The 14313-nt window shown below is 32.8% G+C and overlaps 1 protein-coding gene and 1 pseudogene across 2 annotated transcripts; both read left to right on the top strand.

The window, feature by feature from the left end:
- Nucleotides 1-2189: 2189 nt before the first annotated feature.
- LOC140989499 (homeobox-leucine zipper protein ATHB-13-like) lies at nucleotides 2190-3971 on the top strand. 2 transcript variants are annotated; one of them, XM_073458704.1, is made up of 3 exons: nucleotides 2190-2486; nucleotides 2647-3032; nucleotides 3450-3971. In XM_073458704.1, the coding sequence occupies exons 1-3, from the start codon at nucleotides 2357-2359 to the stop codon at nucleotides 3801-3803; spliced, it is 870 nt and encodes a 289-aa protein (XP_073314805.1). In that variant the 5' UTR covers nucleotides 2190-2356; the 3' UTR covers nucleotides 3804-3971. The 2 variants fall into 2 exon arrangements, with proteins under 2 accessions (XP_073314805.1, XP_073314804.1); XM_073458703.1 differs by having other exon boundaries at nucleotides 3435-3971.
- Nucleotides 3972-10955: 6984 nt separating this feature from the next.
- LOC140990219 (probable serine/threonine-protein kinase PBL3) lies at nucleotides 10956-14086 on the top strand (annotated as a pseudogene).
- The last annotated feature ends 227 nt before the right edge of the window (nucleotides 14087-14313 follow it).

The following is a 14313-nucleotide window of genomic DNA, read 5'->3' as shown; positions in this document are numbered from 1 at the left end:
CGATGAATTTCATATAATTATAAAAATGAGTGTAATTTAAAATTAATTTTTTAAATTCTTTTTTTTTTTTTTATAACAAATTCATCAATCCATACTATGATCTTCCATCTTTGTCCCTGTAGTTCCCTTGGATTGAAGAATTTGAAATTAATTAAATATATGAAATCTATAATAACAAATCTATTGATTTGTTTTGATAAATCGATTTGACAATGAATTTAAATTTACAATGTAACTAGTTTTTTTTTTTTTTTTTTTTTTTTTTTTTTTTTTTTTTTNTCATCTCAATGCGAGAAATCATTTTAATCGTTTTTAAAAAACATCAAATCAAAATCTCTCGATCCAAAAACAACCTCAAGATTTTCCCACTACATATATCCAATAAACATTTAAGAAAACGAAAACCTACAATCAAAATATTAAACTATGGATTTCAAGAAAGAACACTTTTCTTCCTTTTTGGCTCCCTTTAGGTCACCCACTTCTCTTATTAAATTCTTACTCTAGGAACCCATTTTCTCTCCTTTAGCAAAGGAATCAAACTATACAAAATTGTGTCTACTTGCTCTTTTACCCGAAATTTCAATGACAACTGTCCATGAGAAAAACCAACACCCCACTTTCAACAAATTTTTTTTAAAAAAAATTCCGGCTTTGTTGGTTCTTTATTCTTCAAAGCATTCAAACTTTTTTGAATTTACTACCGTTTCTTTTCATCAATCTAACTTCTTATAAATATAAACCGTATGATATAAAAATCCCACTTTATACAATTTTGAAATGCCATCCCTCAACACACGCAGCACAATTTACCAAAGAAACAAGGACACTTTTCTTGAATCCAATCACGTTTACGAGAAAAAATTGTAATTTCTGTTCAATATGTTTATCTCTTTGTAGTTTTTGTTATCTTATGTGACATTGCACATAAGAAAGTTACGCCGGAAAAAAAAATTAAAAATGCAGAAAATAAGAAGAAAATAAGCTAACTTTGAAATTTGACGACACAGAATGTTAAAATTGAATAGAAAAACTTACATTATTAAAGTTGTAATTTTCCCGATTTATTTAATGCAATGAATATATTACCGGTACCTCGTTATAACTAAACTCTAATTAAAAGTATATTAAATCGTTTGAAATACAAAACCGTATCGCTTAACCATTCGATTACCAATTAATTGCATAAACTATACACCACCTTTGGAGCAAAATCGTCGGATTAATTATTAATTAAATCCATACATCTCATATTAAATTCATATGTGACGACTCATATATATTCCTAGACCAATGACGACTTAAAATACATTAAATATGTTTAACTTCATTGGAGAAAATCCATAAACCTCATAATTAATAATGCTAAATTGTTTAAAATATGATTGAAAATTTAAGTGGAAGCGTACTTGAAACCATATATGGACGCCCCCGTATGCTCGGCGCTGTCCCAATATCTTGAAAAACTGTATATGCTAGAAATTGTGCGGCAACCCTGTAATTTTGAATTTCTGAAGATATATTTATTCAAAAAAAAAAACTAAACTGTAATTCGAAACTATCAACTTGAATCCATGAAAAATTAGTTTTCAATCAAAATATTTTCCAGATCTGAAACCATATCAAAAAAATTACAAACAAAATTTATCTTCCAGATCTGAAACCAAATAATATCAAAAAATTTAAACAAATCTCAATGATTTAAGCATGAATGACTTTGATACCACTTGTTATGAAAAATTCATAAACCACAAAATCCATCTTGCTAAATTATTAAGAATTTGACTAAAAAACTTAAGCGGAAGCATACATGAAGTCATATTAATCCTTACATATTATGAACGAGTCTTGATCTTCTAGATCTATTTGTTCTTTTCTTTAAACTTCAGAACTATTTTCTATAATGTGGAAGAGAATAGAGAAGTGATTACGCTCGATCTGGGAACCATAAATCATATATAAATATTGTCTATCATTATTTTCTGATATTTTTGTTTTAGTTCATCATAAAAACAAAAATTACACTTATGTCACTACACATTAAAGACTCACCCTATTAGATACATTAAAATCCAATAGCCAAAATTTTAATCCATCAATTTAATTTTAAACTTTATTTAACAGACAATTATTCACATATAATCTCCTATAAATAAAATTTATCCAATGTAAACTATATGAAATAGCAGTTCACCCCCTCCCACTCCCAGCTCCACCCCTTCCTTTCATATTGATAATTTTGGTCTTGATTTGCAACTCTGTTAAGAAGAAATGTTCAAGATGACTGGTGGATCAGTATCCCACTTGCTTAAACTGCAGGTGGCTCCAATTTTTTAGCTCATAACAATGTACTGAAATGGCATTCTTCCACACCAATTTTATGCTACAAACCCCTCATCAAGATGATCATGATCATCACATTAATCATCCCTCCAATTCTCTTGCACCATTGATTCTTCCTTCATGTAGTCCCCACGAATTTCACGGTACTGTTTTTTTTTACCCATTTTGTATATGTACTGTAGTATTTATGATGTTTTATTCTGTTTTTTTTTTATATCAGTAAGAATTATTTTCTATGACACTTGAAAAAGGAAGATTCTTGAGATTTGTATGTGGTGTGTGTTGATGATTTTCTTGATATAGGTGTGGCTTCCCCACTAGGGAAGAGATCATCAATGTCGTTCTCGACTGGAATCGACGGCTGTGATGAGATGAACATGAGGGACGATGAATTATCCGACGACGGATTGCAACTGGGGGAGAAAAAGAGGAGGCTGAACATGGAGCAAGTGAAGACTCTGGAGAAGAACTTTGAACAAGGGAACAAGCTGGAGCCCGAAAGAAAGCTGCAGCTGGCCCGAGCCCTCGGGCTTCAGCCTAGACAGATTGCCATTTGGTTTCAGAACAGGAGAGCTAGATGGAAGACTAAGCAATTGGAGAAAGATTACGAACTTCTTAAGAGACAATTTGAAGCTCTCAAAAAAGAGAATGATTCCCTTCAAGCTCATAATCAGAAACTTCTTGCTGAGGTAATTAATATTTCAAATTTATTATTAAACTTCATTTTTTTTGTATATATATTGTGTATTAGAACTAAACATTAGCATGAATCAAGAATTCGAGTTCAAGAACGACACTGAAAAATTCTTGAACTCATGTATCACACATAATTATTTCGTTATAATTAAGGATTGAGCGTTGCGCAGTTAACATAAAATAACTATTGTTTTAATATTAATCACGCAACAATGAATGTATAAGGTGTGTGTCTGGGAAAAAATTTTGAATTTAAGTTGAGCTGCTTATCTTGTTTGAGATGTGATATTGCTTGCTTCATATGTGGATAGAATTCAGTTATTTTAATCATTTTATAAAATTTGATAATATAAATTATATATTTTGGTTAGAATAATATATCACATTTTCAACAGTTTCAAGAATTGCAGGTACTGGCACTGAAGACAAGGGAGCCAACAGAATCCATCAATCTCAACAAAGAAACAGAAGGTTCCTGTAGCAACAGAAGTGAAAACAGCTCAGATATCAAGCTGGATATTTCAAGAAATCCAGCAATCGACAGCCCATTAGCCACAAATCCCACGACGAGCAAGGCCTTCTTCCCATCTTCACTTAGGCAAAGTAATGGAATCGCACACTTCTTCCAAAACTCTTCGAGACCCGAAATTCAGGTCCCGAAAATGGACCAAACTGTGAAGGAAGAAAGCCTGTGCAACATGTTTTGCGGGATGGATGATCAGACAGGGTTTTGGCCATGGCTAGAGCAACAACATTTCAATTAAAGACTGTAGATTTCCGACTCCGCCTTAAGTGAGTGTTAATCGAGTATAAATTGGTTTGCAAAACCATTGGTGAAATCCCATTTGGATGAGATCAAGATGGGATATATGATCAAGTTCTCATATTTTACAACTTGTTTTCTTTATGATTAATTGAATTTCTTGTTTTGATATGTTCTTTAGGGTTGATGTACAAAGTAGTAGAAATGTGGACTACAACTTGAGGAGGGTGAGAGTTTCTTGGAGTGAATAAAGGAATGGGAGTTTTTTTTTTCCTACAATACATTTTAGTACCATGTTTTTAACGTTAGCCCATCAAAAAAAAAAAATCTATTAAATCAAAAGTCTATGTATTTTCACTATCTTGGCTTAGCTTCCACAACTCAAAACAGAACTAATATATTCCTAAGATTTCCGTAGTGAATGAAGTCTATTTTTTCACCTTGATTTTTCTTATTAACGTAAGCAGAAAGTCATTTCTTTTTCTGTTTCTATTTGTAGGTAATTTTTTTATCGGCTCCGAGTCGTTCTCAATAGTAATCAGTCCATCGATCAATAGCACTGATAAAAGAAATTTGGATTAAATTTTTTGGAAAGTACTATTTGATAAAAAGAGAAATGAAGGGAAAGAATCAAGCTCAAAAGCCAAGGAGGGGAAAAGGACAAAGAGATAAAATGGAAGAATAATATAAGAAAACGTGGAGAGTTGGGAAAATGTCATTCTCACGGTGATTCAACACATAATAATGGAATTTGAGTTTCTATATCATGTTAAGATTGAAACTTGGACTTAACTTAATCTAAAAAGTTAGCTCAAGAGAGGAGGATTATTCAAACTCATATATATAACTTTCAGGTATTTTGATTAAGTAGTTAGCTCAAGGGAGGAGGATTATTCAAACTCATATATATAACTTCCAGGTATTTTATCCAACCGATGTGGGACAACTAAAAAAAATCCAAGATTTAATTGTCATGGAATAGAATTATTAATTTTGTCATTTCCAATAAATTCGAGGTTTTAAAATAAGTTGCTTCAAGATAGAGGTCAAAGATTCAAAATCTCCCCAACATAGAAACTTCGATTATTTCATTAAATTACTTTTGAGCGATACATATATTAATTTATGGTAAATTACTTTCACTTATATATGGCTTACAAGTGTGGAGATGTAGTAAAATATTTATAAACCATTTGTTATGTCAAGGCTCCAATCTGGGGGAAGTCGTTCTCTTGGTACTTTAATTAGTCTACTATACTGTTAAAATTGAGTCTTTAGTATTCATTTCTTGGCAATTTTGGTAATTTGTTTTTTAATTTTAGTTATTTTCCGTACGATTGCTTACATGACGCCAGCTAAGTCAGCGTCACGAGGAAAAAAATTTCTAAAATTGTCAAAAACAAAAGTAGTGGAGTGACAACATGAAATGTCAAAATCACAAATATATTTATATAAAAGACCAATTTTTTTTTTATTTTTCAATCAAATATAATGAACTCGAGCTTTTGGGATAAATGATTAGATTGAAATCAAATGATTTTTTCCCATTAAAAATGCATTTAATAGGCCATTGACTATACCCGATTTTCAGAAAAGAGGGCTTCGTTAAAAAAATTGGCCGCTTAGGTGGATTTTTCCTCCTAATTTAATATATAAAATATTTTTAATTTTTTATTTTTTTAAAAATTGTTCAAAATATTTTTTACTGAATTTGTATCGAATAAAGATGATTAATATGTCATTGATTTTGAGTTTGAATTCGATATAAATAAAATATTTGAAAAATATGAATATTAACAAAAAGAATTAGATATTTAGATAAAAAAATGCTTAAGCGCCTAAGCGCTAGGCGGTAGGTGACCGCCCGCCTGCCACTTTTAGAATACTGGTGTGAAATAAAATCAAAATTTGAGGTTTGGCACTCTTTCATTGCAGGAGTTCATGTGATTTTCTGTCATACACGTTGAATTCAACAGCACCATATTTTTCCCTCGTCATTTTTTTGCATGAACAATATCTATATTTTTCTGTGTAACACACACACACACACACAAATTATATATTTATTTATGAAAATTATGTAACCGTGAAACTGCATGATCTGATTTCCAGCATTGAATTTCTGAGAATGAGTATGGGCCCTTTTTCTTGAATTGATTGTTGTTTAAAAATGGGCTCGATTTAAAATTATACATTTTCAACAATATAATATAATCACCAAACAAGAAGAAAACACTGAGTTTAGCGACAATATTCCATCACTATCCACAGTTGCTGATTATTTCAAAGATTTTATAAAACTGTCGCTTTATAGAAAATCGTCGCTAATGCAAATGAAATATAGAAATATCGATGAGATTCTAGCCCGTCACAGAAATATGTATGCACATTTTTTTAGACAAAAATATAGATCTCGTGTTGAGTACAATAATTATTCTTATTAAGAGAGTAGGCGTCGACACATATTGCTTGAGTTATTATAATCAATTTTATAGGAATCTCTACTGTTAATTAAATAACGTAAAACTCTTTTTTTAATCCCTAAGTATACATAAATGTCTACATAATACTTGTACTTTTATATTGTTGGACAACGAATAAGCAATAAATAATTTTATTTAGTTTAATAATAATAAAACAAAACAGAAAGATCAATCTGGGATCATGTGCCTAAGATATAGAAAATTGAACGAAGACTTTTGGCTTGTGATGACATTAATAATTATTTCTTTGATTAAGGAACACAAGTGGTCACATGCCATGCATTTTGTGTATAATTGAAATAATCTATACTATTTATTAAAGCTGATGTTTTTTTAGTGATATGACTTTGTAATATCAATTAATTTTTATGAAAATATCATATTTATTTAGATAAATAATGAAAATTTCATATAATTTACTCATAATTATAATATATAATCTACTTTAAAATTCAAAAATTCATATTCATATATTATATTATCATTATCCAAATAATAATTAAAAATATAACATAATTTTATAAATCAAATCATGATTCATATAAGTAACAATCATTATTTTACATATGTATCGTGTGTGCATCATTAACTGGTATTAATAATTAATAATTAATAAATCAATAAAAGTATAAAATTAAATGGATAGATCAAAAGTTTTTATGATGATGAAAAAAAATATGATTCTCTTATTATGTTTGTGTAAAATTTTATATTTTAAAAATCGATATGAATTTATATCCACGTGTTAATCTAAATAATATATTTTTTTTAAAAAAAAACTAAAAAAATAAATTTTTTTTTTCCTTACATTTCCCTAAGAACAATGTATTGGGTACTTCGAGGTTATTTCTAAAAAGATACAAATTGTATTTTTTTAAGGCGATCCACTTGTTACTTGTCGATCATTTAAATAATCTTTCTTCCTTTGGGATCCAACTTGGTGGTATTTTTTTTTCCAGAAAGTTAGCTAATTAGACTTCATTATTCTAATTTCTAATTAACAAAGCAAATATATTATATGTACGTGCATTGTTAAATCATTTTAAATAAGTGGAAATAAAAATAAATAAATAATTTTGATAGAGAAAATGTGCAAAAAATTAGATGAATATTTTTGTATTTAATTGTCGCTTTACTCATCAAAGATTAAAAAAAAAAAAATTTGCTGAAACACTAAAGTTAGGGCCACACAATGTAATCAGATGTAACCCATTATTTTTGGGCCAACTAAACTAAGATTCTTTTGCTCCACGTGAGAAAGAATAGGATCACAATGGCATATCAAAAGTGTGAGTTTGCAGAAAACACAAACGTGAGAAGCAAAGTGTTCGATTCCACGAAAATTATTGTCCGGCTCGGCTACAAGGAATGTGGTTCTCCGTCGTCTATAACTATATCACACCATATCAGCGCCACATCGGATATTTATACGGTCGTCTAATAATTATCACACCTTATCTATTTATGGATGCCCAAGGGATCTTTCATTATATATATATATTTAGCTCAAAAAGGATATTTTTCACATGAATGTTGAATATCATCAAAGATCATTGCGGTCCTTACTTTATCGTCATGCATATTCGTAGATTAACCTGGATTCGAGTAAGCAGGTGACCCAAGAATGGACCCAATAGTCATCCGCTGAACTGTTTTGTCAGCTGGAGCAAATGGTTGAGTCTATGAAACCCTAGCTAATTCGGTAGCTTGGTATTGAACTCCACCTTCGGTCCCTTTATTGATATGATTGCTAAGAACAAGGGGAGTTAACCTGAATATGCTCATTAATCACATTGAATATAATCTAACTTGACAAATGGCCTTGTGGTGACAAGTATTAGCTGGAGTGTGACAACAATGTGAACTTCAAAAGGAGATTTTTGTATACCACATGCGGTGAATTTGGGATTTCTTATATGTGATGTGAGCCCATCTATCATATATAGAATCGAGATGATCGAATGAGAAATATTGACGGGGATGTTAGAGTAGGTGTCCAACAAAGCAACTTGTGATTTGATATTTTATTAACTCTAATGTAAAACGATTTTTATTTTAATAATATTTTACAATTTTATTCAATTATGACATTGTGTTTTATCTGAATACCCATGCAAGCTGCATAGATAAAGTCATTGAATATACAATAGGTACCATGAGGTCTGCTTCGCAACGTAATATCATGAAACTCATTAGGAAGTGTATAATATATTCCAAACATGTTCCTAAGCAGCCGCCTAAAATAAGGATAAATGTCGCTTGAGTTTGAGACTAGAATTTGTGATGGGCAAAGACATGAAAATGTTCATTCGTATAGATGAGTGATCATGTGATGATGCACTGAATAACCCTCCCCAAATGGTTCTTACTTATCGAGTGAAATAGTATGTGTTATGGCTGTACATCATTAATCTTTTGACCAGATACGATGTAGGGGCTATATGTATTAGCATGCACTTTGATCTGTATACCGACTGCATTGAGGGTAATCAGGTGGCGAGGTTGGGTGTAGTTTTGAAATACATAGGAGCAAATGTATTGTTGTCAGAGATTCATCGTTTGCCTACTGGTGAAGATATCATATGTGATCTGATGAGTTGATAGTGCAACTCTCGATGTACCAATGTTTGTAGATTCGATTGGGATATATGTGATTAAGGGACCGTACTGTACGCTAACCATAACTTAAGGTTCTTGTTGACACTATCAATGATACCCAGGGATCATGGGGCGATGCTCACTACAAAAAAAATGGCTTTTCGCAGCGCTCAAATTCGCTTTTCGCGGTGCACATTGCACGCTGCAAAGTTGCAAGCTGTTTAAAGTTCAAGATTATCACGCCGTTAATACAATTATCCGCAGCGTGCGTAGGCACGCCGTTAAAACAATTATTCGCGGCGCGCCTACGCACGATGTTGATAGTCATAGCATAACCGTCGCTAATTAGCGACGGTTTTAACATTCTGTCGCTAATATTAGCGACGGAATGTATTAGCGACGGTTCGGATATTTTAAAAGACCGCGGCTACATTGCGACGGTATTTCAAAAGTCCCGTCGCTAATTAGCGACCGAATTAAAATAGCTGTCGCTAATTTTAGCGACGATTTATGCCAAATCCGTCGCTAATCTTGTTATTACAATAAAAAAAATTACGTTTATAATTTAATAAATCTTAAAAAAACGTACACTATAATAACAATATTCATCTTAACTAACACTTAAAAATTTACAAAAAATTGAAACAAAAAAACGTACCTTAAATCGAAACTTAAATTGCTTAAGAGAGAAAAATTTTAAGTGTTATGAAGTGGTGTGGGAGAAAATGGTTCGACTGGTGATATTTAAAGACAATTTGCGACGATTTTGGTTTTACAGTCGCTCTTAGCAACGGTTTTGTATTAAACCGTCGCCATTGTTAATTTGTCGCCAATAGCGACGTACTTATACCGTCGCTATTAGAGACAGTTATAATATNAAAATGGTTCGACTGGTGATATTTAAAGACAATTTGCGACGGTTTTGGTTTTACCGTCGCTCTTAGCAACGGTTTTGTATTAAACCATCGCTAATGGCGACGATTGTTAATTTGTCGCTAATAGCGACGTACTTATACCGTCGCTATTAGAGACAGTTATAATATAATCGTCGCTAATTTGAATTGTGCGATGGTTTTATTGAACCGTCGCTAACGTTAGCGACAGTTTTACTTAAACTGTCGCTAATATAGCGACGGTTTGAAAAAAACCGTCGCTAATATAAATATTGCGTCGGTTTTCAAAAAAACCATCGCTAAATATTAACGGCGCNACAGCGTGCTGCGGAAATTCATTTTTCTTGTAGTGGCTACTAGACGCTTTTTACTTTGATTCGATGGATGCAATTAGAAATGAGTTCCAACATTTTTTATCAAAGAGTTGATGAAAAGAATGGGGGCGAATAAGGGTAAGTCCGAATAAGAATAAACGTTATTCTGAATCACATGAAGATGTAAACTCATGACTAGCTGTATCTCTGAACAAGTAAGGGTCACAAGCGTATCAGATTCTGTGTTTCCGTTGAGAAAGTCAAAATTCAAGGAGGTGAATTTGGCTAATGTAGTTTGATGGGGATCAAATAGAATACTTATAAAAGAGTTTATAAGATGAATCCATAAGATGAAACAAATGGAAGTTAGCTTAACTGATAATTGAAGAATGAGAGTGGAACTGTCTGTTTTGGTGAAAGAGTTCACAAAACTGTCAGCTGTCAAATATGGTAAGTGAAAATTTTGATATTCGAAATTTTCAATTTTCATTATATGAACAAGATTTGTACCGTCGGTACATCGACACTGTCAGATCATCGATCGTGATTATAATGAGTTCGCAATTATTTATTTAATAGATTTAGAATCTGCTAATTAAATATAATACTAGTAGTAGTGACTACTCATATGTACAAAGTTAACATAAAAATATTCAAAATAATAATTTAAAATAAAGGCAACACAAATCCATAACCTGAAACGAATGAAAAATCAATACTTTAATTATGTGTAATGGCCTACAAAATCAATATATACACACATATATTTTTTGCCAAATACAAAATCAATAATTTAATTTTTAATCCAAAAAAAATTAATTGTACTAAGCTGAGCTTAATAAATGTAAATAAGTATAGACTATGGGGTTGACTGGTTGACTAATGGTCCGCCCCTTCTTCCTCCTCGCCACTTGAACACAATTTTCTTGGGAAAAATCGAAGCTTGCTTTGGATTTCTTGCTCAATTTCTCCTTCTTTATTTGAAGACAGCTTACAGAGTATAATAATATGTCAATAACGTATGATAACTGGTTGGTTGCAGCCACTCTTAAAAGAGAGCAGTTTCGGCAGCTTGCGCTTGCCCATTCAAGGGAATCCAGCTTCAGCTCCATAAAATCAGATTTCTCCTTTGATTCTCCTCTTTACTCTGATCCTGGTGACTTCAACAGCGAAACCCTTTTTTTGCGGTGTTTGGAATTGTACTGCTATGATGTAATTTTTTATCGAAATCATTTGGTACGAACTCGATATTTAGAAGGTTTCACAAGCTGATTATCTTGTTTACTGCATTTTTGCGCGCTTTAGACTGGTCAAGGGTTGGGTTTGGGTGGCCTTGGCTCTGATTCTTGATTGGTAGTCAGATGGTTAAAAAAAATATACCTTTGTGGAATTTTTAGTGTTTTCATTGGCTGTAAGAGCAGTTCTTTTGAGTTAAATAAGCTTTTTTTATTTTTTATTTTTTATTTTGGCTAGTCTGAATTTCCTTTTAGTTACATATTTACTATGCTTTACATCTATAGATGGACTGAAGAATGATGTGATTAATCTTTGTTCAGTTATTGTAATTACAGCCATCTCTCTTAAGAAACTTCCTTTGTCTTCCATGGGTAGAAGTCCTCAGCTTCGTTTGTTATGATTGTTGTCTATTCGGTCATTCACTTCAATTCATTAAATATCATCACACGAGTCCTAGAAAAGACAAAAGTATACCATCTCAGTAATATAATATGTATCTGGTTGTATGGCGTTGTCACATTGATTTATATCATGGAATGTCATTCTTAATGGAGCATGTTACAGTTCGGAGTTGGTTCATATCCGTGTATTGTTTTGGTCCTATAAATACATCAATTAAGATCAGATGGCATAAGAATTTAGCTGCAGAAGCCAGAACTTGAGATTTTGAACTATCCCTTTCTCCTCTCTTGTTTGGAGGTATCTTGCCGAAAATCTTCATGATTTGGTTTGTCCTAAACGAGGATACTTCTAAGTGAGTCTCATGTTCAATTGCTAGATATGAAAGTAAGTGAGATTATTCTTGTTACTCAAAATATAACCACAACAGGAGTTTCAACTGCTAGATAAGAGAGTGAGTGAAATTATTCTTGTTACTCAAATATATAACCTCTTTCTATTTGTGTAGAATATTTAGAAGGTTTACGTTTCAGGGGGTTTCAACAAGCTGATCATCTTGTTTATTCTTTTTTGTGAGCTTTAGAAATGCCAGGACTTCCCAACATGTGCAATTCATCAGCCCGGTCCAATATAAATATTCGCTTTTTGAGTGTTAAAAGTAGCGCTGCCAGCCTTCCCACTCCGAGAGCAGAAGTAGAAATTCTATCATCACCTTACGTGAAGGCCTTTTCATTTAACGAGTTAAAGAGTGCAATAAGAAACTTTAGACCCGACAGTTTGCTTGGGGAAGGAGGATTTGGTTATGTTTTCAAAGGTTGGATTGATGAACATACACTTACGGCTGCAAAGCCCGGTTCGGGATTCATCATAGCTGTCAAGAAGTTGAAGCTCGAGGGTTTCCAAGGCCACCAGGAGTGGTTGGTAAGTAAATTTTATTGTCATGGATGGCAAAGTGTTCCAACTTTTTTATCATCTGAGAATTTTTAAAAATGCCTCTGGTTTGCAGACGAAAGTTAATTATCTTGGTCAACTTCATCATACCAACCTAGTTAAACTTATTGGATACTGCTCCGGGGCTGATAACCGGCTGTTGGTATACGAGTTCTTGCCCAGAAGTCTCGAGAATCACTTGTTCAGGAGTAAGTTATGCTCTGAGATCAACTGTTATCGCGACGCTTGATTGTTTTGCCGCCTGTTATTATCCTTTTTAGTGCATTTTTCAATCAATATTGTTGATATGGTTCAAATGAACATGTTCATATTTTCGTTTGGATTCTAGTTATCTTCTTGATCAAATGATTTGAAGGCAAATTTTCTAATTTGAGGAACGCCATTATGTTTTGCAGGGGGGCCTCAACCCCTTTCTTGGGCGATTCGATTGAAGGTTGCAATAGGTGCAGCTAGGGGACTTTCTTTCTTGCATGAAGCATAAGAACAGGTGATATATAGAGATTTTAAGGCCTCTAACATTCTTCTTTATGGGGTAGGGTCGAAACTCATTTATCATAATCCACTTTATCATTCCCAGATTTACATGTGTAAACTGATAGCTATATATCACACTGGCAATCCCATTTGCAGGAATTCAACGCAAAGTTGTCTGACTTCGGTTTGGCCAACGCAGGTCCCAAAGGCGATGTTATTGGTATGCGTGGCTATGCTGCGCCAGAATATGTTGCCACAGGTCCCTTGTTAGCTTTATATTTTTATTCTTTCTCCTTGCAATTTGGTTCCAATTTGTCTGGCTTCATGAATAGGGCGATTGTCAGCGAAAAGCAATGTCTACAGTTTTGGGGTGGTTTTGCTCGAACTTTTGTTTGGAAGACAGGCTGTTGATAAAACAAAAGTTGGTATCGAGCAGAACCTCGTTGAGTGGGCGACTCCATACATGTTTGACAAGAGAAAATTATTCCGGATAATGGACACTAAAATGGAGGGACAATACCCTCAGAAAGCAGCATTCAGTGTTGCTGCTATATCTTTGCAATGTCTATGCAATGAACCAAAACTCAGGCCATGCATGGCCGATGTTTTAGCCACACTCGAAATGCTCCAAGCTCGAAAAAGCACCAGAAATTCAAATGCAGATAACCGAACTTCTTTTGATGCTCTATCTATCTCACCACTTTAACATTCCACTGCACGCGTAAGCTGAATGGAGTTGGCTCGTAAACTCTTCAGCTAGAGTTCGATTTTTTTCAAGCTTGATAATCCTAGAGTTGGAGGGGGATGGGCAGGGGTTGCCCCTTCCATTTCCAATTTTTTGTTATAGATTCCTAAATGTATTTGTATCAATTATTTGCAAAAATATGAAATCATTCCACAACTCGTGAACCAGCTCCCAAGCCTTCTAAAACCATGCATATGCTGAATGTGAACTATAAGATATATATTGAATGAAAATAATAACAATAAAAAATTATAAAATTAATATTCATATTTGATTGTGTTAATAATTTAAAATAAATCCAATATTATTTTTAAAATATGATATAATAAAATACCGAATTTTTGGTATATCAAGATCAACATATCGAATTTATTGAATTTTCGATGTACCGAAGATTTCGATACGGTACGATCACGAT

Source organism: Primulina huaijiensis, chromosome 12 (assembly GCF_012295235.1).
Source record: "Primulina huaijiensis isolate GDHJ02 chromosome 12, ASM1229523v2, whole genome shotgun sequence".
Taxonomy (NCBI): domain Eukaryota; kingdom Viridiplantae; phylum Streptophyta; class Magnoliopsida; order Lamiales; family Gesneriaceae; genus Primulina; species Primulina huaijiensis.
Note: the sequence above shows the minus strand (reverse complement) of the source record. Positions and strands in the feature narration are given on the sequence as shown.